A 19,517-nucleotide genomic window follows, 5' to 3' on the forward strand; every position below is an offset into this window, starting at 1 on the left:
TGTGTGTGTGTGTGTGTGTGTGTGTGTGTGTGTGTGTGTGTGTGTGTTATTCAATAAATACTTTTGAATATCTATTGTATACCAGATAGCAGATATAAAGCTATATAAAACAGAATTCCTGCTCTTATATAGTTTATAGTCTGATGAGGAAGAAAGATGCTAAACAAGCAATCACACCACTGATAATTTCAGTTGTGATAAGTGTTTAAAAAAAAAGATTCAGAATACTACCACAGCATTTAACACAGACAACTTGGAATATGGAATATAAAATTCTTCTCTTATGCATGATCCTAAAGAAAATGCTTTATAGATGTGCCTATATGAAAATGGACACTCAGTACAGCAAAACATTACTATAAACAAAGTTAAAAGTAAAAATAACATACTGGGGAAAATTATCTCTTACACAGTATACAAAAGAGCTTCTACTAATAAGAAAAAAAATAAATACTAGGTACTAGAGAAATGAACTAAGGACAGGAACATGTAATATACAAATAAACAAATGGTCACTAAACGTTTGAAATAAATGTTCAACCTCACAAATAATCAATGAACTGTCAAAACAATGAGGTAACCTCATTTGGAGTGGCAAAAATTAAAAAGAATATTTAAGGTTAGAGAGGGGGGTAGAGAAGATTTTGCCGGGGCTTAGTTGTGGGAGAAATATAAATGGACACATCCTTCCTGAAAGGTATTTAGCAAAATGAACCAAAAGTCTTAAAACGTGCATACTCTTTAGATCTGCAAGTCTCTTTCTAGGAACTTCTTTATTCTGAGGAAATAATTATACTATAATGCAAAGATATATAAGATCCTGCTAACCAAGTCTGGAGATTTGAAAATAATCTAAGTGTGTAAAAGGCTATTGGTTAAATAAACTAACATGGACCACTATGAAGTGCATCCAATAATTTAAAAATTATATTAATCTGTATTTAGTGATAGAGATGCAAACTCATATATAAAGGTTTATAGATCAGTTTGTTCCCCATGGTTGTTATAAAAAGATGGATATATTGTTTTTATATATTTACACTAATGTTTTTATATATTTATTCATAAATATATATTTGCAAAGGAAAAAGCCTAGAAGCATTGAACGAAATCTTTAAAAATATTAAGTGAGAAAATATAAAATACTTAGCACAATATACCTAACAGTTCAAAACAATAACTATTATTTTAATAGGGGTTATATCTGGAGCACAGGGTTTGGGGAAGTTTTAAATGAATGTTTTCCTTTTTAGGTTGTTGTTGATCTACATTTTACCAAGTTTTTTTTTTTGTTTTGCGGTACGCGGGCCTCTCACTGTTGTGGCCTCTCCCGTTGTGGAGCACAGGCTCTGGACGCGCAGGCTCAGCGGCCATGGCCCACGGGCGCAGCCCCTCCGCGGCATGTGGGATCTTCCCGGACCAGGGCACGAACCCGTGTCCCCTGCATCGGCAGGTGGACTCTCAACCACTGCGCCACCAGGGAAGCCCCGACCAAGTTTTTAGTAATGATCACGTCTAACTGTCCAAATTAAAATATTTTAGAATACATTAAAAAAGATAAATACAAGAGGCATGTTTCATTTGGATACCTAAATGAGGACAGTTCTTAATTCCAGTTCTGTTATCATTTGCAACAGCCTCTGATTAGATTTTATAGTGACACACATGCTTTTGAGAACTTATTTTTTAAACTTAGAATTAACTAGCAATAGCACTATAGACATGTTTCACCATGAAGATCTTTATATATGTGCATCTAGGACAACTAAACGAAGATTAGTAAATGCTTTTTCTTTTTAAGGTTTTGCAGGCTTTTTGGAAGACACTCAGATATCCCATCTAAACTTCCCCTACTAAATTTAGTTCAAAATAAAACTGATTATATTATTCTGGCTTATTAGAATATCTTCTCTATTAACTTCATCCTTTAAGAGTTGTCCAATACTCCTGAATCCCCAAACAAAAATGAGCTTATAATATGCTGTTGCATTTTATAACCATTCCTTTGGCAAATGCTATATGCACATCTGTGCAAAGCATAATTTAATACACAGTGTGGTCACTACTACATAAGAAACTTCTCTGGAGAAAAGAACTATTCTTAAGTATTTTTTTTGTATCTATAACAGAACCTATAACTTTCTGTCATTCAGAAGTTTATTTGTTTATTTATTTATGGCTGTGTTGGGTCTTCGTTTCTGTGCGAGGGCTTTCTCTAGTTGCAAGTGGGGGCCACTCTTCATTGCAGTGCGTGGGCCTCCCACTATCGCGGCCTCTCTTGTTGCGGAGCACAGGCTCCAGACGTGCAGGCTCAGTAATTGTGGCTCACGGGCCTAGTTGCTCCACGGCATGTGGGATCTTCCCAGACCAGGGCTCAAACCCGTGTCCCCTGCATTGGTAGGCAGATTCTCAACCACTGCACCACCAGGGAAGCCCCAGAAGATTTTAACAGGCCGGAATGAGGGAATAAATTAAAAAGAAATATTAAGATGAGTCACTAATGACTATTTTCATCAGTTCTTTTCTCTTCTCTCTGCTATGTATAAATCCACAAGCTTCTAATTTTGACTGAGGGGAGTATCTATTAAATACCCTGCAGTAGCAAATCACATTTTACAGGCAGTAAATTAATCTTTTAAAATATATTTGAATGCTTACTATATACACATGGCACTAGGAGAGGCTATAAGAGCATATAAGAGACTTGCAAAAAAGACCTCAGAGTAACTTATTTTACTAGTTTTCTTTCTGCTGTTTTAAAAATAACTAAGTGATATCAGTTTGGAAATTCCTAAAGAGCTTAATTCAGTCACTCTATTTCAAGAAAATGTTCCTATGCTAATTTAATTATTTGTCAATTACTAAGGCAGATTTGTAAATAACACTTCAAAACGATCAAATATGCAGAAATGATTAGAAAACATTAAGTGGTAACGTTGAATGTTTCAGTTTTGTCCTCAAGAATCTTATCAGCATGTCATTTGTGTAGCTGCCTAGGAGACCTTAGAGCCAAGTTTTGCTATATACACTGCTTAGAAAGTCATGGTACTCTTCTTATAAATCAGAGGCTCTTCAAAGTTAACTATGAAGAGTATTAAAAAATAAAAATCTATCTTCTTCCTCATTCCAAAAAGAGGATAAGTGGGGATGAGGGATAACAAGAAGGATATGTCTTGAGGTCAAAGAAAAATGTTTGAACTATGTTATTTTCAAAATCATAAACAAGTGAAAATATAGAGGCAAAATACACTTGGCTAGATCTAACAATGTACCTTTGGTCACATTACAAGTAGTCATACAATGTACTCTATTGGTTTTAAGATTTAATAAATAAGGGCTTATGGCAGGTACAATTAAGATTTGTGAATTGCCATATAAAATTACATGGAATGATAATTAGATGTTTTCCCCTTGAGTAGAAATAAGTATATTTGTATCAGAATATAAACAAAAATGTCATATCATACCCAGAAACAACAATACAAAGAGAAGAGCAGCAGCAACAACAAACAACAGAACTGAATTCTCAATTGTGCTCAGTGAAAACTACTGGGTATCGAAGAGTATTTCTAAAACAAGAATATTTACTTACAAACTATCTGGAGTGCAAAATCATGAGTCATTTGGGTCCTCCCAACAAGACAATTTAAAAGCACTTAAAAACGTTCAGAGAACAGCAATTTAAATAAGAGAATTTGGGGAGACTGGAGGTACAATAATGAAGACAAGACAAACTAAAAAGATTATGACTTTTCAGAATAATAAAGTCAGAAAAGGACTATTTGAAGACTATAAATCCATAAAGGCTATATAACCAATAAACACAGGCTTTTTACCAGTTTCCCATTTGTCAAAAGTGGAGCCACCTTTGAATTAGATAAATTTAGCAAATCCATTCATTCATTCAATAAATATTTGAATTCCTCTTAATGTGAGATGCAGTGTTAGAAAGATCTGGGATACATCAGTGATAAAAAAATTTAAAAACTTCTGGGCTTTATGGAGTTCCTAGTTTGGTAGAGGCAGAAGACCAGTAAATTAAATAAATACATTACAATATTATGTGGGAACTGCTATGGAACACAAAGGCGAGGGTCTAAAATTCTGTCCAAAGGCAATCCCAAAATAATGCTTGAACTAAATTTGGAATGAATAGGGGTTCGTCACAAAAATGGGTAAAGGCATAAGTCAGGAAGAACATGCAGTGTGTGCAAAGACTTAGAGGTCAGAGTTCAGAGAACTGCAAATAGTTCTGCACATAAACTAGATATGTGAACCTAGAAAAGAGAATCCAGGTCATGATAGGTCTTGTATATGATGCTGAATTTGACATTTATATGGATGGGGAACTACAGGTAATTTTAAATAAGAGGGTCACATAATCAAATCTGTCTTATGGAAAAGGTTTTTTTGGGTTTTTTTTTTTGGTAGTTGTGTAGGAGAGAATAGAAGAAAAGGGAAAAGAGACAGGCAGGCCAGATAATAAGTAATTAATCCTTCCAGATAAAGATGCTAGGGGGCTGATTAAAATCATAGAGAAGGCCAAAGATATGAAGGTTTATTAAGGAGGGGGAAGAGACACAACGTGGTGACTAACAGGGCATAAAGTGTGAAAGAAATATTGATCATGACTCTCGGGTTTCATGCTTATACTTTGCTTGATGATACTGCCATTTGTGGAAACAGGGAAGAAGATGGTATACTTTTATCAGAGAAGAGGATTAATTTAGTTTTTGAACATGCTGGGTTTAACGCCTCTCTACTAAAAATGTAGGCCACAATCTACAGGACTGTTAGAAATGTAGAATCTCAGGATGCAAACCAAATTTACAGAATTACACTCTGCATTTTAACAAGATCCCCAGGTGACTTATATGTACATTGGTTTAAGATACTATGAGACCATGCAAGTGGAAACATCAATTTGCAGTCAGAAATATGGTATCTAAAAAAAGAAAGATTTAATTTAAAGATACAGATTGGGAGTCATCAGGTGAACACTGCAGTTGAAACTGAGGGAGTGGTACATCATTCAAGAGAGTAAGAAAATAACACAGACCCCGACTAACACCAATATTTGAAGTGTGGGTGGTAGATGAGATGCCAGGAAAGGAGAATAAAATGACCTGTTCACACAAGTGAAGGGAAGAGTTTCAAATGCTAGAGAGTCATGTTATCTCATTTAATTCTCAAAACAGTCCTATAGGGTAGATATTAACCGATTTTACACCACCTATTAATCCATTTTATAAATGAGAAAATTGATGAAGACAGTGCTAACGAATCAGTATTCCTTCCAGCAAAACTCCAAGGTAGCATCATAATCCTAGGCATCACTACCAGTCAACCAAAGTGGGTACGAGAGGCAAAAAGCTATTTGCTCTCAAGTTCTACATTATTTTAAAATTCCCTTCTGTGTCCGAAGGTTTATGATTCTAATACAGAGGTTGGCAAACTATGGTCCATAGGCCATATTGGGCCTCCCTGATTTTATAAATAAAGTTTTATTGGAACACAGATACATGTATTCATTTAAATATTTTCTATGGCTGCTTCCATACTACAAAAACAAAGATCAATCACTGCAATGGAGACCTTGTTGCCTATAAAGCTGAAAATCTTTATTATTTGGACTTTTACAGAAAAAGTTTGCCAAGACCTACAAAATTATGGAAAATTTACATTTTTTGATAGAGACAAACTACAGACATATCCTTATCCTGGTAAGACTCATGCTTGAGAAGGAAAACATACTTACTTAACATCATTACTTTTGATGTCACCACAAGTGATAAAACACTAGGTCCAATATACAATGAGACGTTTTTATACATACTGACTTTCCTACTTAACCATAACATGGAAAACAAAAGTATTTTAGGAGGTACACCTGGAATTAGCTAAGGCATATGATCTGGGACTTTTTTTTTTTCATAAACCCTGAGTTATTTAATGTGGATAAGACATTTCAAATTTTAAATCCTCCTCTCTTCTGGAATAATTTAACATTAATTTTTTCTTCTGTTTTATGATGTGTCTAATTTAAATTAAGTAAACTTAAAAAAATGTATTATTTTCTCATGGGCTCCGAAAATACAGGTATTATACATAATTATATTAAATATGGTTATAGACTGTGGAATTAAACAATCTTCTTAATTTAAATAAGCTTATACTAATTATTTTATTTTATTTTAATTATTATTTATACATAGAATTAAAATCCAATGTTTCAAAAGGAAAAGACAGTATGACTACAAATACCCACCAGTTTGATAATTTAACTATACATAAGAAATATATATATAGTTAAGTTGCAATCTAAGGATTAATAAACTACACTCAATCTTTTAAAGACTGAACTAGTAACTGCAGAAATTATTACCATGGACATAAGAAAACCTGATATCACAAACAGGAGGGCTAATTGCAAGCTATTCTTGACCTCATGAAAATCTGAGTCACAAAAGATTATTAATAAGACAAGTCAGTAAATATGAATAATGAATATAATTAAAAAGCAAAAGCCAAAACTTTTTAGGAATAAGAATGATCACATTATCATTCAGAGAACTGATATAAAAAAAGCCAAAACAACTCTGGTACAATACTGAGTTTAAGTGTTTGAGGCAAAATAAATCATACAGAGTAAATAATTTTCTCCCTAAGCAGAAGTGGATGTTATATTCTGTGCTACATCAGAATATGTGCTTATTCTGACAAAGAATGTATTTAATTAGATGTGCATCTGCTCTGGGTCTCATATAAAATGTTCCCAAGTCCCCAAGTTGCAATCCAAGGATTAATTTCCATGCCAAATGAGCAATATTTTATTATAAACAATTCTAGGTCAGCAATAAAGGGAATGTGCTAATACAGGCAATTTTATAAAATACTAAATCCAAAAAATTCTCTTGCCATTAAGTAAACAAGGCAAGAAATCATGGAAAAGCAGCAGAAACAAAAACAAAATAAGGTATATAAATAGAGCACTTACGTATTTTAGTTAAAAAAAACAAACAAACCCCAAAAAACAAAAAAACAAGTTCATTACCTTCATAAAACTGATTTTCAGCTGACATGCAAGGATGGAATAGAAAAGCTTTAGTCCAAGTCTTTTTGGAGATACAGAGCTCCATTACTGTTTGTTGTCAACCAAAAGAATACAATTTCACAATTATCCTTTCATATATTTATCTTTAATTCCTGTGAAGATACACCTGTATGACCTCCTCTCTTCTACACCTCAAGTTCTATGGTAATTAATTTTCTTCTTGATGGTTTGTTATTTTGTACATGTCTACTCTCACTTAATGCAATTGTTCCTTAGCAGTGTTATATAAATCAGTTTACATTAAAAATATTATTTAGAAGGATTACACTTCCACCTGGTAAAAGAAAGGCTCTCATAAAATTTGTACTTAGGAAAGTCTCTTCTTTTAAGAAAATAATCACCTCATCATGTGCTGTATTTAAATCTAAATTTCATATTTTATGCTTGCTTAGAGTCAAGTAACTTAGTATTCAACAATTATTATAAAACTCCACTCCCATGAAGACAAATGTAGAGAAAATTCATATACTGTTGAGAAAGTATAACCTTAAATATTCTTATTCTTGGGAGTATTTAATGAAATTATTTTTGTGAAATGTTGATTTTAAATTATTAACTGAAATTTTACTAGAGTTGATTTTATATACCTTGGACTTGAGGGAACCTCCCCAATTTTCATCCACAGACTTCAAGAATAGCTCCTGCATACAGCTGCAAAAGGAAAAACAGGAGTTTAAAAAACTGGTTAAAATTTAAAAAATGTAGTTATAAAATAAAATTTCATAGCACAAACATTACAGTTAAGCAGATATATAGATCAAACAAATGTCAGAAGAGAAAATGGAGGCCTGAGGGTATTAAATAGTTGAGTTCAAGCCCTACATGGAATATTCTCAAACTTAGCCAAAAAGATTGAAGAAGATATGGAGACTTGATGATGAACTTGAACAGGTAAGCTGTCCTAGGAAGTTCTTCACAAAATTTTAAAGACTTCCCACAGTTTTTTTAGGATGCTAAGCTGAACCCAGGTATGTATCCATCTATTCAACATAAATAATGAGAATTCTTTTTGGTTGCTTTTAAAATTAAGTGATCAATGTTTTAAAATTAAACAATACAAAAACCCAATACCTTTAAAAAGTAATTAGAGTACTATGTAAAGATATTACAGAAAAGCCAGTAAAATCTCATTATAAAGAACATAAATGCAAATATTTCCCTTAATGAAATTCAGCTGAAATGGTAAACACTGCTTCTCTAGCTATAGAACCTGCATGTTCTCTTTATAGTAAAAGCTCATTATAAAAAACTCAAACGCAATTATTTTATTGCAATGAATTTAGCTGAAACAGATTCAGTAGTAAACATCACTTTTTTGGTGGAGGTAGGAGACTTGCTCATTCTTCTGGTAGTGACTTGGGAATGCTGTGACTCTGAGAAGGCAGGCAATCATAAGAACATACTATATCCATTTTATTTCTTCTTAGCTTTTAGACTTTTTTTAACTTGTAGGTCCAAGAGCTAAAGATGGATTTTACTTTCCAAGTTCTAAAATAACACAAAAAATCACATGCACTATGCATGTTTATTTTAGATACTTTGGAAAACACAGAAAAGCACAAAGTAGAAATTTAAAAATCACTCAATTCTAACTCCTCTCCAAATAATGACTTTTAAAAAACATTTTGGTGATTGTGGGTAGGTCAATAAATTTCTTAAGTTTTTGAGGGGCACAGATACTGAGAGTCTAATGGAATTTGCTTTAATTCAGGCTACTCATGGACTCTGAAACCACTGATGGATTTCAGATTAAGAACTCTGATGATCTCTAAGATTTTTAAATAAGATTTGGTTTATCTTGGTTAGACATCCCCCCTCCCCCGCCAAATCTTTAAAAGTATAAGGCCATATTACCAATGATCTCATAAAAAGATGTTTCACATCTCTAATCATTAGGGAAATTAAATCAAAACCACAATGACATACTACTTCACACTCACTAGAGGCTATTATCAAAAAAACAGAAAACAACAAGCGGTTGGCAAGGATGTACAGAAAATTGAATCCTTGTGCACTGCTGTTGGGAATGTAAAGCGGTGCAGCCGCTGTGGAAAACAGAATGGTGGTTCCTTAAAAAATTAATAATAGAATTATATGATCCAGCAATTCCACTTCTAGGTATATGCCCAAAAGAACTGAAGGCAGGGACTGGAATAGTTATTCGTATACCAATTATTATTCCCAATAGCCAAAAGGTGGAAGCAACCCAAATGTCTATTGACAGATGAATGGCTAAACAAAATGTGGTATATACATACAATGGAATAGTATTATTCAACCTTAAAAAGGAAGGAAATTATGACACATGCTATAACAAGGATGACCCTTGAAAACATTATGCTGAGAAATAAGGCAGCCACAAAAGGGTAAATACTTTTTGATTCCACTTATTGAGGTACTTCGAGCAGTCAAATTCAGAGACAGAAAGTAGAATGATGGTTGTCAGGCATTGGGGGGCGAGGAGTGGGGAGTTATTGTTTAATAACTGTGTTTCAGCTTGGGAAGATGAAAAAGTTCTGGAGATAGATGGTGATGAAGGTTGGACAACAATGTGAATGTACTTAATGTCACTGAATTGAACACTCAAAAACAGTTAAAATATTTAATTTTATGTATATTTTACCAGAATTAAAAAAATAAAAAATATAAGGCCATATTAAAATTTGGTTATTAGATTTATCTTTTATTTCCAAGTTTATGATCCCTTGGAAACTCTAAGTGGAGATTCCATTACCTGGAAGTACGATGGCATTTCTCTACACCACTGTTTCCCAAAATTCTTCATATCATGACACACTGAAAACAGTAATAATTGGAGCACTGGGGTAAAAGGAAGTGGCTGCTTATAACTGGAGATGACTAGCCTGGGGCCCTTGCTCACCCCAGTCTCCATTTGGTTGTCCCAAGGACTGAAGGATTCAGTACCCTAGCACACTTGTAACCCATTCTCTGCACCACAAAACATGAACTGATTAATTAAAAATATTAGAAACCTATTCTTTAATGAATAGGCAGCTCAGATGTGAGCTTCTCAAGGAAAATTTTTGTTGACCTCCTACTCTCTGTTAGGGACTTTCCTAGGAAACTTCCACAGAATTCTGCTCTTATCATAATGTACTATAAATATCCTATAACTTGACTGTGGACAGGAAATGTCTCGTAATTCCCCCCAGAACTGGACACAAAGCTGTTGTTCAATATGTGTGTGCTGAATGGACAGAACTGTTCACTTAACGGAATTAAATGACTCTTTTTTCATCGTGTAACTTTAAAAATATTTCAAGTTCCTTTCACATACTTTGTAGATTATGCTTAGTTCCAGTCCAGGGTAAACAAAAAGAAAATGTAACTCAAAGCTGCCTAACATTATTAAAATCAAATTCTAAAAGCATTAATTTGTGATGCTAGTTTGGCATTTTATTTATGATCTGTAGTGTTCATAGGAAAACATTTGTTTTTCATGGTGAATAAATATGGTAAATTAACTACAAATTGTGGTAAATTTTCAATGTTTTATAAAGTAATCATAAGCATCTTTGGCAACACATACATTCATACACAAGAAAATATATGCTACTTAGAGTTTATCAAGGGCATGAAGTATGAAAGGATTAAAAAAGGTTAAAACTTGAAATTTCCTTGAATTTCACCTTTAGCATTTTTACTTTTTAAAGTAACATCATACAAAAAAGCTGACCTTCAAACATTTGCGGAAAAATAGCAATAGAAGAAAAATCAAAGAACAAGTTATATAACTTTTATATAGCAAGCTTATATATATATATATATATATATATATATATATATATATATATATTTGGCGGTACGCAGGCCTCTCACTGTTGTGGCCTCTCCCGTTGTGGAGCACAGGCTCCAGATGCACAGGTTCAGCGGCCATGGCTCACGGACCCAGCCGCTCTGCGGCATGTGGGATCTTCCTGGACGGGGGCACCAACCCGTGTCCCATGCATTGGCAGGTGGACTCTCAACCACTGCGCCACCAGGGAAGCCCAAGCTTATATTTTTGATACCAAGTTGGTAGGCCTCTTTTCTATATGCATTAGAGAAGCCTTATTTGTATAGACAATCTAACTCTAGGCACTATTCCATTAGGATCATATTATATTAGCCCAAATAATTTATGGAAATGGAATTATTTCCATTGGAAATATTGGAATACCTTTATGGTATTGGAACATAATAATGGAACTATACGGACACCTTTAGAAAAATATGAAAATGATGCACAAAACTGAATTTGCCCCTTGGGAATTCACACCTATTTCCATATTACTCATTACTGCTAGTTTTCCTAAACGTTCTCATAGTGTCCTCTGGGTGGGAAGCAGAAATATCTAACTACTTCAGCACTATAACTAATTTACCTTATTTGTAACAGGGTTTTTGAATATGTTAATTTCCCTCTCATTTAAAAATAAGTGATTTTAAATTTATTGTTCTTAAAATAAATTTCAGCTTTGTAGTTAGCTAATTTTTTGCAATTAAAAAATATATTTTAAGCATTACCAAGATTATTATTTATACCTATCTTAATTTTAAATTCTGTACAATTCATATATTTTCCTAATACTTTGGGACAATGTACTCCCTTCATTGTTGAAAGACTTCCCTTATAATTTACTTTTGGAATATAATGATTTTTTACCACCTGACCAACCTCTTGTTATAAAATTTTAGTAAGGCTTATAATGAGGTTTTCCCATATAGAAAAAGGCCAAATCCTTTACTTTGTGGTGATAACTTTGCTGTAAGTCAAACTATGTTGCTATAAAATGGATCAGATTAACAGCAAGACAAAAAAATTGGTCTATGCTGTTTTCTACCAGATAGATTCCTAGATAAGTTAATTTATAACACCAAACGAAGGCAACACATGTGAGTTACATAAATTTTCTAAAGAATTTTTTAAAAGTGTTGTATTTGTTAACTTTTACTGCCACCATCATACCATCACCATCACAACAAATCTGTAAACCTGGTCCAAGTCAGAAATATTCTACTACTTTCCAATACTGAGCACTTAATATATTTCTGTTGGTGATGACATCCATGGCTCTGAAGAAACAGGACAGTAAGAAAACCTTGAAATAGCTAATTATTTAAACTAAGTCACACTAAATATCAAATTTTCATACAGCATGGTATTGTTAAATTAAACAAGGAGGCCATCACACTGAGGTGGTTCTAGGGCATTAGCAACCTATGCAACCAAACCCAAACCTAAGCCTATAAATGCTTCAAAGTTAAGAAATAAAAACTAAAATAAACAATCACAAACAGCCAACTAGGCTTTCCCAAAAAAGGCCACCACTTAAGCTATAGCCAATCAAAAAATTTCCTTGCTTTGTTTCTGCATCTTCTCCATAAGTTTTGTCCCTAATTCCTGTTGGTGGGGCGCTCCTAACCACTTCTAGTTTGGTGTTACTCAATTTGAATTGATTTTTGCTCAAACTATTAAAAATGTTCATATACCTCAGTTTATCTTTTAAGGTACAGTGAAAAGAGCTTAAGTTATAAAATCAAATGTGTATGCAGGTCCAATTCTGGTTCTGTGACTTAAAGGCAGCAAGTCATTCTCTTTGAGCTTCAGTTTACTGTCTGAACAAGAAATATTCCCTACCTTCCAGAGTTGCTAAATGGAGTTTAAAAAAAAAAAAAGACAAAAACATGCAAAACGCCTGGATTCTTTAGATGCTCAGTAAGTAAGAATAGTGAATATTATAATATTTTCTTTCACACTATTGGTTATGTTTAAGGTGTGCACCCATTTTCATAGAGCTTTAGGTAGCCCTGATAGCCTATTCAGGGCTATCATTCATTGTTCCTCTGTTACTAGAATAGCCACTTCAAAATTTCTCAAGCTTTCAAATTCAAATGACCTTAGAGCAGTGTTTTCAACCCTTATTGTATACTTGGATTACCTGAGAAGATTTTGAAACTTACTGATCCCTGGAACCCATCCCTGTCCAAGTAAATCAGGATAGTTGGGTTGAGATCTAGGCATCAGTATTTTAATTAATATTACTACTTTTAAAGCTACCCAGGTGATTGTAAAGGGCAGCCAGGGGTGCCTTGGACTATACTCAACTATTAATGAGGCAAAAATTACAAAACAATCAAACAGTAGAGGTTTTTGCTCAAGAGACTAACCAAATTAATTCTAAAAGGTAAACCAGGTAAACACTGACCAGAGCAAGACAAATGCTGCAATACTCTCTTTCTTCTCATATGAAGTATTGCTTGCAGCCATACATTCTTATTTTTGAAATCCTCTTTTATTTAAAGCAAAACTTTAGAAAAAAACTGAAAAAACTTTGAATATTAAGTAGCAATATGATGAAAATGATCTAATGCTAGGTGAAAAAAAGGAAAAATTTTGACTGCTGGACTAATTCAGATCTGAGGAGTAACTATTTTATAGGTCTTCTGAAGGCTTGCTCTTAAATAAAATGTAGGAATTTAAAAATAAGTAAGTATGGCTATAACATGATAAAAGCTAGGTATTATTTAGAGATCTTAAATGAAAACCTATTATGATATGTTCAAGTATATGTGAACCACTCTTTAAACATTAATTATATCCAGTGTAATTTCTTAAAGTCAACTTTACTCCTTTCACATACATCTGGGTAGAGGAAAAATATCAACACATCATGCAGAAGCTATATTTTTTTAGCAAAATTTAGTCAATTCTCAGGGAAAATGTTTCCATCTAAAACTACGTCTAGTGACCTGCTGATGTTTTAAATTTTAATTCATTATTTATCAAGGTCATTCCTGTATTTTGTGATTTATTTATCTATCTATCTATCTATTTATTTATTTTCTGCGGTACATGGGCCTCTCACTGCTGTGGCCTCTCCCGTTACGGAGCACAGGCTCCGGACACACAGGCTCAGCGGCCATGGCTCACGGGCCCAGCCGCTCCGCGGCATGTGGGATCCTCCCGGACCGGGGCACGAACCCGTGTCCCCTGCATCGGCAGGCGGACCCCCAACCACTGCGCCACCAGGGAAGCCCTGTGATTTTTATTTTTTAAAGTGCCTATAGTGATAGAAACAAAAAGCTACAATTACACATGGACAAATAACCAGGGTACTAAATGGTTTGTAATCTTACAGTAAGCTTTTGTCAAGATTTTAGTTTGTCACCTTAAGTGTATAAAGCAAATAGTGTATTTATTAACATTTTCATACACACACTGACTGATGGCATTCTTACATAGGAACGATGAATGAATATGGAGGAATAGGGAAATAAGTTGGGTTTTACAATTTTAGCAAACCAAGCTGGTAAATAATGCTCTAATATTATACCCCTGAGATTAAACTATTCATTTTTAGGTACTTTCTACCAAACTCTGAAAAAATATAAAACAACTGTGCCTAAGGAAGATCCCTAAGTTTAAAACTTATTCTACTACACTATTAAATTGCTATTCTTCTTTGAATCTCGTGTCTGACTTGAGATTGAGAAAACTAGAAACAAGCAAGGTAATATCTACCTTAATTTAAATTAGGCTCTAAAGAAGGTAGGAGTACACTGGGGGAATATTTCCATAAAGATACAATTACTGTTCCACTAAAAAGCTCAATGAAAATGTACAAAAATAAAATAAAATAAAAATGTTTCTCTGACATCACCACAATCTAAATTAGACCATTTCAACTATGAAATTTGAGAAAAAAAAAGAAAGAGGCTTCTTTCAATACTGTGATAAGAAGTAGAATTTGTATATATACCTAAAACAAAGAGAATTTCATCAGCAAGAGGTTAAGACTGTAACTATTAGACTTTCACCTGGAAACAAATACACCCACAGATACAGACACACACACATTCCTATACATACTTCAGCTACAAGTATGAATAATTCAGGGTATCATTTGGGAACAATGTATTCAATCCTACTAATACCTAGGGAATATCACACAATATAAAGAAATAACTTGACACAATGCCACTATATTTCCTGAGGCCAAAATATCCAAAGAATGGTAAAAATGACCCTAAGCTTGACTACCTTAGTAAGCAGTTTTGAAAATAAAACGAATTAGCCCCTTGGTAACATGTGTAAGTAAAGAAAACGGTAAAAAAAATTCAATGTATTTTTGCTCCTAAATGTTTGAAAATTATAACGTATATCCCTGTTAACTTGAAAAACTGAGATCCTGTTAAAATACAGTTCAATATCCAACTGTTCAATAGCCTCAAAAAATGTGCATGAAAGTGCCATATATGGCAGGAAAACCTGCTTTTCAAAAGAGAATTCAATTCTTTGTGTTAGTGTTCCCACTACCACTCCAATACTGAACACTGTTTGTCATAAAAAAAGGGGCAATTGTTACTATCTTTAAGAAAGGTTACAAATATCTGAAATAAAAAACAAGAGTTGGCTCAAATGATTTTATTCTATTAAAATTAATCACCTAATATATTTTAACTTTAAGAACAGATACAAAGAAAAAGCCATAATAATCCCAAAGTTAAACAGTACATATAAATTAAGAGCAACAATATGAAATTAGAACAAAAGAACTAGGCCATTCCACACATTTTTATTTTTTGTGCACTCTTTGACAAGTATAGTATCTATTTTAGAACTGACTATGGTACCAGATAAAATTCATGGCCTGCTAAATTAAAACTTAACACTTATTTCTTCAAAAAGAAAACTGAAAAGGCAGTTTGGAGCTAAGCGTTGTATGCTATATTAAAAATTATCCTCTGTTGCTGTCCCTTTTCCCATCCACCACCATCGCCTTAAGGGGCTACCTTGTAGTTAGATGGAAGTTCTTTGCAGACTTATGTTGGGGTTAGCAGTTTCTCAAATAAGAACACTGGAAAGCATCCTCACTCATCCCTTCCCCATTCCAATCCAGTCAGTCAATAAATCCTGTAAGTTTTATTGCCTAAATCTATTTCAGATCTGTCCCTTCTCCATTTTTACTACCAGTGTGTTAGCTTAAGCCCCTGTATCTTGCCTCTGGAAACTGGCAATCGAAGTTCTTTTTCTGGCAACAGTATTCCCCTCTGCCCTGTCAACTATCATTCACAACACCAACAAAAGTTATTAAAATACAAATCTGATGTCAATTCACCATTTATAATCCTTATATTTTGTCCCCTGACTACAGGATAGGGTCCAAACTTCTTATCAAGGCACTCTGGACCTACTTAATTACCTATCGTTATCTCTCCTCATAATAAGCTATCTGATTTATTTTAGACAGCCATCTCTCTCATGATGACCTGTATCTTTGCATTTACTTTTCCTTCTGCCAGAGACGACCTTCTCCTAATTATTTTCCAACTTATTATAAGCATCAATGTCTACATAAGCAAGTGGTAATATTTACCTGGCCTGTCAAATGGTTATACCCTTCCTTTTATGTGCTTTCATACCACATATTTTGTTTACAGCACACATCTCACTGAATCTTTGAAAGAATCAATGCATCTGGAAAAATAATAAAAGGAAACAGTAAAGAAGGGTATAAAAGAAGAAGTAAAAATTTTCCTTTGCCTCCTATCTCATTCAATAACTTTTAAACTGTTTTTAGTTCTTCTACTGGCCACTTCCATAGTGATTAATATGGTTCTATCTAGTCCTTGATTATGCCAACTTTAAGAGATTTACTGATTCCTTCCTCCTTCCAACTTTTATTTTTTATTTCTAATTTTTTTAAGCAGCTATAACATTGGATATTATGCTTTAGCCCAACAGAATATCCTGCCAACTGCATTCTAGTAGTCCAATTTCCATGTCTATTTCTTCATCTCCTCCAGGACAGTGACTATTGTCTTATTTTGGCATTCTCAGAACCTATAGTAAGAAGTAATATTCAATATATAAACAGAAAGTTTATTTTGACTCTGAGGTAGGTATGTCTAGGAAATGCAGTTGTAAGACAGCCTGGAGATAGATTATGAATTACTTTAAGGATTTATTTCCCTTTTATATATTACAATCTGCAAAGGTGACAATGTTTTAACATGCTTACATAGAAGCTGATCCTGATTTGTAAATACCTAAAAAAATTGACTACATTTAGTTTTCATATCAAAGGCAGAGAAATGCCACATCTAGAAAATATAAAAAATAAATTTAAATAATATTTTCAGTCCACTGAATAAACTGCACAAAAGAAACTTTAAAACTTTTGTTACACAAATATATGACACATATGTTTATTGCTACTTGTTAGCTGTATGACTTTAGGCAAGATCTCCATGCCCCAGACTCAGCTATGAAATGGAGATGATAATGGTAGTTACCTCATAGAGCTGTCGTGAGGATTATAAAAGTTAATTCATGCAAAGTCTTGGAACAGCACCTTCATATTATAAGAACTTAATGAATGTTAGTAGCTATTAAGTAAATATTTGTGTCATTATTTACTACTGTTGCTACTCAGGAGTCTTACTTAGTGATTCTCACACTGAATTTTAACTGTTGCCAAACATTACTCAGATTTGTTTTTTTTAAAGCTTCTTTCTGGACAATGTTTTTATATTATAATTAGAATAATCTGTTAAATTATATTTGTTTCCTTTGAAGAAATCAATTCATGTATTTGATGCTACCAACACTACAAAACTGAAGCTATTTTAAGCAACTGTGAAATTTCTTTAGCAACTACAATTTCACGCAGTTAGCTTAACCTCCATTTCATCCTTCTATGTTTTAGACACAGTAGCATTCTGCTTTTGATAGGCTAAAGCTTAAAATTTGCCACTGTTTTGCATAATGCTGTTTAAGCTGACTTAAATTACTCTAAAGCTGGCTACAGAATTTCCATGTAAATTGAAAATAACAAAATGTTTCAATGCTCTTTTATCAGAAATAAGAAAAATTATGTGACTTACTTAAAATGTTTGGTTGGGCCTTCAATAAAGCCAAACTCATTAACATATTCTTCAAAAACACCAAGTAATGGAAGCCATTAAAGTCTGTGGTAAACTGAGGAGTAAAGATTTGGTAATTTTAAACAGAAACTAGTAATGGGACTGTGTTATTAAATTTGTTAAATATAAATGCAAAAGGGGCAGACCTTCAGAAAGCCTGTCTGGTGTTTTACATTTAACTCATTCATTTTCCTACTCTGTGAAGTAGGTATTACTGTTAAGATTTTTAAGATGAGAGGCAAAACAGTGTCGATGTTTAAAAACTTGGGGCTCTGGAGTCAGAGAGACTTGAGATGAAGCCAGGTTCTGGCACCAGTTTGCTGGGTAACGTCGGGCATACTACACCCTAGTTTCCTCTTCTGTTAAACAGGGGTAATAGTATTTACCTTATAGAACTGTTGTCAGGATTAAATAGATAACATAGGTAAACCACTTCAGTACATAACCAAGGTAAAATAAACACTTAAAGCTGAGCCAATGTAATTATTAAAACAAAACTGAAGATTTTTAAGGTAAATAAAATCCTTTTATCAAATACCTGAACTGTTGAGGTATTTTACAGAACCAGTAATGGTATAATTTGGTGATCTGCAGCCTACGTTTCTACTGATATTCTGTGAATAAGACCAAGATGTTCCAAAATTCAAACAAAAGAAATCTCTTCTCAATCTGTAGAGTTTAAAAAAAAAGAATTCAGTTCTAAGTTTTTCTCTTCGAAATTTTCTTAAACCTTTGAAATCTGTTACTAAGTATTAGATTAAAAATTGAGCTCCACTTTATCAATGGTTTTGAATATTTTTTAGTAGCAAAACCTTTTCTCTTCAAATGCAATCTTTCATTTGGCATTTAAAAATGATCAAAATGCTACACATTTTTAAAGTACAAATTTGCAGTATTTTCCTTATTAAAAATGTGTCAGCCAAGGACTCAAAAAGTTGAAATCTAGGGTTATGTTTGACATAATTCTGTATTTTGCTGCACATAAGCAAGTAATTACAAATGGTCAAAGTCTTCATACTACTAATTATTTTATCATAAGATATTTCTTCTTGATTCAACTGATCCAAGAGTTGAAAGTGGAATAATAGAAAATTTTGTTCCAAATTTTTATTACTGGTACATCTAATAGTTCATGTTATATCTCTTATCTATTTTCTTTTACCCTATTTTTCCAATAGCAATAATTATTACACTATCCTTTGAGTTCTCCAAATTTGCTGTTTCTTTCTTGTTTTTTCTTCATCAGCAAATCAGATACTACTACTATTACTGTCATCACCACCAGCCCCAAGTATTTACCTGGTAATTATTATATGCCAGGCACTATTTTAAGCAGTGTATGTATATTAACTTATTTAATCCTCAAACCACCTTAGGATATAGGAACTATTATTACCTCCAATTTATAAATGAGGAAACAGGCACAGAGGGATAAGTAATTAGTCCAAGTTACCAGCTTGAGTAGCAGGGGATC

General features: G+C 33.4%; 1 protein-coding gene across 1 annotated transcript in view; it reads right to left on the bottom strand.

Moving 5' to 3' along the window:
• The window catches only part of SELENOF (selenoprotein F), a 38,163-nt gene that overhangs the window by 4,296 nt on the left and 14,350 nt on the right, over nucleotides 1–19,517 (bottom strand). Inside the window, exon 4 of the mRNA XM_027114246.1 lies at nucleotides 7,702–7,765. Within this exon, the coding sequence (XP_026970047.1) occupies nucleotides 7,702–7,765 (64 nt within the window). The remainder of the gene's footprint in view (nucleotides 1–7,701; nucleotides 7,766–19,517) is intronic.

Source organism: Aethalodelphis obliquidens, unplaced genomic scaffold, assembly GCF_003676395.1.
Source record: "Aethalodelphis obliquidens isolate GAN/ISIS:26980383/991018 unplaced genomic scaffold, ASM367639v1 scaffold13, whole genome shotgun sequence".
Classification (NCBI taxonomy): domain Eukaryota; kingdom Metazoa; phylum Chordata; class Mammalia; order Artiodactyla; family Delphinidae; genus Aethalodelphis; species Aethalodelphis obliquidens.